The 8,734-nt window shown below is 36.1% G+C and overlaps 1 protein-coding gene across 1 annotated transcript in view; it reads right to left on the bottom strand.

Moving 5' to 3' along the window:
- Positions 1–5,810: 5,810 nt before the first annotated feature.
- Dnajb14 (DnaJ (Hsp40) homolog, subfamily B, member 14) overlaps positions 5,811–8,734 on the bottom strand; it is a 35,529-nt gene continuing 32,605 nt past the window's right edge. The window contains exon 8 of the mRNA XM_013505382.1: positions 5,811–7,457. Within this exon, the coding sequence (XP_013360836.1) occupies positions 7,333–7,457 (125 nt within the window). The 3' untranslated portion in view covers positions 5,811–7,332. The remainder of the gene's footprint in view (positions 7,458–8,734) is intronic.

The raw sequence follows: 8,734 nt of genomic DNA, 5'->3' as shown, positions 1-8,734 counted from the left end.
TCTACCAACAGTGATACAAGCCGTGAGGATGGGACAGTCATGCATGTACCACTGGTGGTACCAAGGCGGCAGGCAGAGCCCTGTAGTCCCTTATGTTTGTTACCTCTAGGACTATACATTACTTGTCACAGGTCCCCATTCACTACCCTGTCCTCTTAAAATGATGGCATTTCTTGCCTGTTTTCACTGTTTTTCCAAGATGCCGTGAGAATGTGTAAGCATGTACTTTTCTGGGTGTTCTGTTTATCATTTTCGAATCATTGGAGGTTGGATATCTTCATATATTTCTTCCTGTTAGCTCTAATTAAAAAGCTATAAAGACATGCATTAAATCTTAACCAAACCACTCCCCTAATGTCCCTATTCACGCCATGGTTCTAACCTTCATGAATCATATTTGCTATTTTTCCTTCCATGCGTCACCCTAACAATGATTTTTGCGTTTATATTTTTTTACTTCCTGATTGAACGATTGTTTCTGTACAGCAAGACCAATCAGCAGCCCCTGTAACTTTCCATCAGTTGAACAAATATGAAAGTCAACTTATAAAGGAAAAAGGTTTATTTTGGCTCAGTTTTATAAGTTTCATTCCATGATGAATTGTTCCCATTACTTTGGGCATGTGTAAAGCAAAACTAGGGGCCTTATGAACAGGAAGCAAAAAGAGAAAGTAAGAGACCGGGGTCCATCAATCCCCTTTAAATGATATCTGGTGACATGATGATATCCCATTGTACCCACCTACCAAAAGGACTGTGGCGAGGACCATACCTTTATGACACAGACCTTTGGGCAGACTACAGCACAAATGAATAACAGCATACAGTACTTGCTAAAACAATGCGTATTACTACTTGCTCACAAACCTTTTGTACAATACCAATAGTCAATGATAAAGCTGACAGTTTATAATGTGAGCCCAATATATCATTGTTTTGCTTGTGAACGCATTCTAATCAGGATTCTCTATCATAACCCAATTGATGACTTCACCAACATGACTTTTAACTTCCCCTGTGCTCAGGCCCAGCTGCTGGGTATGCAGAAAATTCACATAACTAAACACTGTAAATCTGTCACCAACTAGAGAACCATAAAAATCCTTTTTTTGTTAGCTGTGAAAATGATTCCTTCAAATTACCTTCATTCTAAGCTTTTGTTCTTTATTCTTTCCCTGTTCCCTCACTTATATAAACTGCAGAGGTCAATAACTGGAGACCAGAAAATTGCACCTCACTAAAGACAAATCTGCCTGTACTTAAATCAATCCTCTGTCCATTCCTTTTTCAAAGAATGCTGTTAGTGTCTCTTGGTCAAAGTAATTTTTACATATCTGCGAAGGGATCTATATGTCCTTTGGATACATCAGGGGTTCAATGCTGTCATCTCTGTTTTTACCATCTTTCATTGTTGCTTCTTTCCATCTATATAAAAAAATTAGTAAGGGCTCTCATGTAATAAACAATAACTGAAAAAAAGCCTTCTGTAGAAATCATATTCTCTTTCAGCTACTAACCTTTTTTCCTTTTCATAACCAAATTTTTGGAAATCTTTAGCCTGGTTTTTAATTGCTGCTACCACATACCAAAATCCAATCCAAAGAGATCGTGAGTCTACGTTCTGAATGTCTCTGAAGATCATTCACTATATCTTTCACTATAGCCCTGACCTGGTCCATGCCATGATCATCTCTCCTTTGACAATAACTTATCTTTCTAAACTTTCACTTCTGCCCTCTATTCTTCAAACAGCAACTTAAATGGTATTTTAAAAACCTAAATTTCATCATGTAACTCTTCCCTTAAAAATCTTAAATATTTTTACTTTGAGAGGGGGTCTTTATGTTACATAATCCAGGCACACCTTGAATTCAATATGTAACCCAGGCTGGCCTTGAACTCGATTGTCCTGCCTCAGTGTCCCCAAAACTGAGATCACCAGTATGCACCACCACACCCAGTTGGGTTCTGACCACTGACAGGATAACATACAGTGTTATCACTGTGGGTACATATGATCTTATGAGGACCTGGCTCCTAGTTTTGTTCTCTTACCCACCTTGGGATCCTTACGCTAGGATTATGTGTTTTCACTTCCATAGTTTTTACAACGACCAGTTTGGCCACTCTGTCTGAAATATTTCCCTAGGGTTCACCTTACTCCTGCTAATCTTTTGGGTTTCAGCTTAAGCTCAGTTTCTCAGGGAAACCTTTCCCAACCCTTCCAGAATAGCGTAGGTCTCCTAGATCTATACTCTCAATGCACCTTGTAATTTTGTCTCAGTTGTCAAAATTGTAACTAGTTATTTACTTGACATTTACTTTGTTTGCTAGATGTAAACTTCCTAAGAGTTTTTGTCTTGTTCAGTGATTCATTCCCAGTACAAGCGCATTGCATTACTTGGAATATGGCAGGCACTTACACATTTGTTGAATGGCTGAATAAAAGAAAGAATAAAAATATCATGAATATACAATACAATAAAACTTTTACAGTGAGAACAAACCTTTTTATTAATATATTAAGATAAAGTACAGAGACTGAAAGACAAAAATTCATCATAAATCATTCAGAACATTCATTAAAAATCAAATGCATTTTCTTTAAGAGTTCTCACACAGGAAATTTTATTTTATATAACTCTGATATAACGTTAGTTTACAAATCAGACATTTCATTTTTAAACCTAATTATATAATCTTGAATGCACTATAGACAAAGTAAGATCTCCTTTATGTTTCACTTCATTTAGCTTATACAAGGCTTCCATTAAAATTCCATCACGCCTTGAAAATTTCCTGTAGCTTTTTAAAACATGTAAACTAAAACTAAACTTTAAATGGACAGAGTCTTACAATGCAATTTAAAAACCAAAAAGAAAAAGGTAAGAAGCATTTCTTAATGCAAATGAATTATACAATATCAACTTTTTTCTTCTAATCATTATAGTCATCTAACTCAAAAACAATCCTCTCAAAAGTAATGGCTGGAACACCCCAGTGCCACTGTTCGCACAGTGCTTGTGAGTGGGAGGCTGAACTCCAGTGGACATGGACAACACTCATCCACTGCCTGCCTGCCAGGTGGCATCTGCTCCACAGCTCACTATCTGCACAGCCAGTCATCAAATTCTTAGTCATTTATGAACTAAGACACTCCCAGAAACACTTCTTACCCTTATGTAGTTCCAGATTGCCAGACTTAGAAAGACACAGTTACTTTTGAAGTGTGGGCCTTAAATAGGAATGTATATTAAAACAAAGATCAACAGAAAGAATTCACACCAATGAAATTCTGTGGACTGATTTTCAAATTTGGAAATAAAAATATCCATTGCTAATGGAAGCCCTGCTCTGTGCAAACATAGTGTGGTACATATTAAATAATCACACATCTGAGGTATTAGCTGGAAAAAATGCATATGTATACTTACACTTGTACACATCCACAGAATATTCACAGATCTATTGGCCCCAACACCAGCAAATAATCAAATCAAATGAAAAGGATCACATACCAACAGGAAAACGTTACACACAGGGAATTTACAAAAATTTCATTACATAATCCTTAATATAAGGAATATGTTTTGAGGAAAAATTTTACCATTTATATGAAAGTAGTTTTTAATAGCAATGAAACCAAAATGAAGCCTGAATTCTAGGACTGTGTTGCCTGCCAGATTGGTGCAAGAATTCTTTGAACAGCGACATTCTATCCACTTGTTTGTAAATGAAAATCAGAACTTAGCAAAATTTTGAAATTACTGCCTGAGTATTTTTCTTTCTTTCTTTTTTTTTTGGTACTGGGAACTGAACTCAGGACCTTGCATTTGACAGGCAGGCTCTGTGCCACTGAGCTATATCCCTCGTCCCTACTTTTTTCTTCTTCATTGGTTTTTGCAGAATGTTAGGCATTTTAACTAGGCAGTAGTCTAACATGTCCAATAGACAAGATTTCTCAGCTACTTAGTGAAGATTAAAATTCAAATTGATTGTTCATTTTTATTATTTTTTCTATTCAGATAAGGGAAAAAAGTGATTTATTAAATTCCCTTCTAGGTTGCTTCACTCAGTGTGAAGATCAATGGTAATACAGGTGGTACTGAACCCACCAAGTCCACACTTCACAACGAGGCAAATCTATGCACTCTTAAATCATTTGGTCCTTTGCCATAATACTTGCTTAACTAGAAAAGTGGCTCCTTTGGTCCTTACATCCATCCAGAAATATTCCACTGTCTAAACAAGGCAGAAGATATTTTTAAATGAAATATGTAGAAATACATTAACTAACATTAGCATGTCATAGGTGTTAAATAACTGCATTTGAAAATATCACAGATCCAACAGAAGGGAAATCAAATGATAATTTCATTCTATATCTACTGCAAAAGAAGATTTATCAGAAAGCAAAATGAAGCATAAAAGTGCAATTAAACTTAAGGGCCAGTACTCCACATTCCTGTTCCTGCTGACACCTGAACTGATACACAGCAGAGTACTGCAAAGCATGGAGATGCTTCTAGGACTTGACCTTTCTCCACCAAGTCTTTGTAAACAGTGAATATGCATGTAATGATTATGAAACAAGCAGCCAAAGACAATCTGTTCCCAAAATATGTTATTTTCACTTAATTACTTATGGGATGGATAGCTTAAAATTTCTCATTGTCAAGAATTCAATTTATTTGATCAAAGTAAGTTCCAAGGCTTACAGATGACTAAATGACTAGCACCAGTCATTAAGAAACTAAGAAACTTTCAAAAAAGGAAAAAGGTACTATTTCCATTCCCCCAAACCTTCACTAGAACAACGGTGTCTGTGTGTGAACATAAAAAGGGATAAAACATACAAAGCTTGAATAAATATGACTGCTGTCAAATTTCCAAAATACCAGTTAAGAGAAGCTAGTTGAAGCCAAAGCCCTTTAGGTAGGAAATAAAATCATCAGGTGAGGTTGAAAGCTCATGTAGCTAAAAAAGAAAACGGCAAAATCTTGGGATTTTTAATCATGAAAGGGTAATAAATATGAAAATCTTACACCTAAGATAGTTGAAGTCTTATCACTGTGTACAACTGACCTAAAGTACAAGACGGTCCCTACCTTTGCACCACGTTATAGGGGACATGAAGAACTCAATCTTTACTTGCATACTGTCTACATGCCTCAAATTGTCAGTCACTCAAATCAATCCTTTCTCACAGGTGTTTGAAAATTTTATTTTATCAAACATATTTTCCTAACAAATTATGAAATGTAATGGAATGCAGGAATAAACCTGAAATATAACACTGTCCAAAAGCCACGTCTGGCTTTATAACATGTAACTTCACTTTTTTTTTGTCTTTTTGAGATAGGGTCTCACCATGTAGTTCAGGCTGGTCTTGAACTCACTTTGTAGCCCAGGCTGTCCTGGAACTCACAATGATCCTCCTGCCTCAGCCTCCCAAGTGCTGGGATTACAGGCGTGGGCCACCATGCCTGGCATAACTTCACTTAATTTGATAATTTCACCTATCCTTTTAAAGCAGGGATTTAAGGGAAAAAAGAATCAGTGAACAGAAAGGTTTAGTTCACGTAAGAATTAACCATAATAGTGAAAATTTCCTACTAAAATTGGAAAAATAAACAGATGAATTTTTCAAGTTTTTATAAATCTTTTGATATATATGAACTTTCATAATTAATTAGAATGCTATGACATTTTAAAAAAACCTTTTCTACAGGCTCAAAAAAATATTTAAAGCTTATTTGAAGCATTACTTTTCTTGTAAAGGTCACATTTCCAAAAGAAATTGGTTAAGCTTTCAGGATTCCTATGACAATATGTTTATTTTAACCTTGAATTCAATTAGGTGTTTTTACATATTTATTTAGGAAGAGGATACAAGAGAACATTGTCAGCAATTTTATTTGACAGGTGTTATAAATCAACCACACCCCCCATCCTTAAACAAAAGTAACAAAACCACTCTACCCTGCTCACAGAAGAACTGCCAAAATTATGTTCATGTTCCACTGGGTTGAAGCAAAATCATTAAAATATTACTAGCACAGAAGACTAGAAATCAAATAATTCCATACTCATAGGCACCAAAAACTTCAATTTCCAGCTGCTGTTTTTCTAATTTATATTAAGGATTTAATTATAAGGAGCTTATTCCTACAGGATTAATTGAGTTACTCAAAGGTGAAGAGATTGTGTCTTAGGATTTTTATCGCATGACTTGCTATATCATTCACTATTCTACCTGCTGCTCTATTTCTGCTCACTGTTGCATGTGGCCAAACAGATCCTGATCAATAAATGAACGGGAACCTATGTATACATTTAGGAGTTGGCAGTAGGGTTAAAAGGCACAAAGCTGTACTTAATAATTTTTCTTATTGTTTGTAGAAGAATCTATCTACCTTTGGATCCTGTTTAAATGATCACTAAGAAAATGCAAATTTCTATGGGTAGACAATTAGGTGTCTTCTTCATAAATACTAGCAGCCTTCCAAGACATATAAATGAACACTTCGGTTCTTTTAATTATTAGGATTGCAAATGCATAACTATAATTTACTACTGAAGACCCTCTTAATTTAATATTTATAGCCATTTCCTCATATTTTCTTTTTTATCAGTATAGCATTTCATTTCTACATATGGCTTAGCAATGCAATAAACTAAATAGCAAACTGATATTCTACACCAGTTCATTTATCTCAGTACATATTTTGGAATATAATAGCAAATATTAAAAATATTAATTCCTTCTAAGTTGATAAGTCTATAAGAGTTTACAGAAACTTAAATAGTTTTTGGTTTTTGTTTTCTTTTTCCATTTGAAAAAGTTTCATTGTTTAAACTCTACATACTTGACCTGATAGGGAAAACATAATTGTGTCACACAACCTTTATTCCATCACCTTAAAAGAAGTGTGTCATTGAGCTAAACACTAAAATAACTTAAATAAAAAGGCAATAACCTGTATGTACACAAAATGTTCATTCCATAAATATTTACATGACAAGGGACAAATGGAGAATTACTAAAAGTAGAAATCGCTACAGGTGTGATAATCCCTTCTCAAGACATTTTTAGTTAGGAATCATATAAGCTTTTAAAATGAAAGTAACTGTAGAAGCACAACTAAAATATTAAGTTTAGTTTTCAGTTCTTACTGTTTAAAGGAACCAGGAGGTCAGAAACAGCCCAAGATTTCAGAAACCAACTATTCAGTTCAGTTTCTCATATCAAATCTTTTCTTCAGCTCTTGTGATGAAACTAAATTTACAGAAGAGATCAGGAGTGTGCTAACAGGCACAGACGCAAGCCGCTCAGCCTCCTTTGTACAGACTGGTCAGCCGCTCCAGTTCCTTACAGTTGTCCATGCTCAGGGCATCCGCCTTCCTCCGGAGGCGATCGTCTCGGTATACCTTTGCGGCATACTGCATATCTGTTTCTGTTAACGAAAATATTTTGCTACATAAATAATCTTTTATATCACCTAGCTGTTTAAATTCAAATGATGCTTCATAGAAGATCTTCAGTGTATTTCTGTTAAGTGACTTTTAAAAAAGAAAAGAAACCCAAGTCCTACGTCTAAAAGACTCTTGGGTAACTCGGGGCTTTGTAAACACTGAACAAGCAAGCGCTCACCACTGAGCAGCATCCCAACCCTTTCTTGAGACAGGATCTCATTCAGCTGCCCAGGCCAGCCTAAATTTCCTGCCCTCCTGCCTCAGCCTCTCAAGTAGCTAAGATTAAAGGCCTGTACCACCACTCCTAGCTAGAAAACCTTCTCTTTACGTGAAAATGTTACTTGAAGCAGCACATATAAAACAAACACAGAGAAGAAGCCAGGGTAGAATCTGTCAACTCACACTAGAACCCTTCTCCTTAGCTCCTGAGCCAGTGGTTTAAAAGTCAGTGCTCTGAAGCATCACCTCAGCCTTCTACCCTACAGTACCATATGCTAGTCATGCTACCAGGGATGAGCCTGCTGCAATTTTTTGTTAAGGTTTCAGAAAATCCCCAACTTAAATATAAAAATTTAAAATATTGGTCTGAGTTTATCTGAACTTTGAAAAATGACATTACTCTATATCTGTCTATCTATAGTTTCTGAAGGAACACAGGAAAATACTTGCTATGCAATCATAACAGTGTTATTCTGCAAAGAAGCACCTTTCAGGCTTCCTTTAGTTACTAAAAGAAATACATGGAGTATAAATCAAAACTCTTAGCAGTATAGTGGTGCATGCCTGTAATCGCAGCACTTGGGAGGCTGAGGCAGGAAGATCTTTGCAAGTTCAAAACCAGCCTAGGCTACAAAGTGAGCTCAAGGCCAGCCTGAACTGCATAGTGAAACCTGTCTCAAAAAGACACACACACACAAAAACCTCCAAAAAAACAAAAAACAACTCTTAGGTGGGTGTGACGGTGCATATTTACCTGTAAACCCAGCACTTGGGAGGCTGAAGCACGAGGACCACTGTGAGTTCAAGCTGGCCTGGGCTACACAGTGAGTTCAAGGCCAGCCTGAACTGCATAGGGAGATGCTGTCTCAAAAGAAGAAAAATCAAACGAACAACCCCAACTCTTTAGGGAAGTTTAGAAGGCCTTCTACTGTTTACTAACACTTCTAAAGGGTGGGGGTACTTAGAGAAGAAAATGAAAAAAGGAAAGAATAAGTTACTTTCTAGAAAACAATGGCCAAAGGAGAAGCCATCTGGTTTA

The sequence above is a fragment of the Chinchilla lanigera genome, unplaced genomic scaffold, assembly GCF_000276665.1.
Source record: "Chinchilla lanigera isolate Chin_1 unplaced genomic scaffold, ChiLan1.0 scaffold00095, whole genome shotgun sequence".
NCBI lineage: Eukaryota > Metazoa > Chordata > Mammalia > Rodentia > Chinchillidae > Chinchilla > Chinchilla lanigera.
Note: the sequence above shows the minus strand (reverse complement) of the source record. Positions and strands in the feature narration are given on the sequence as shown.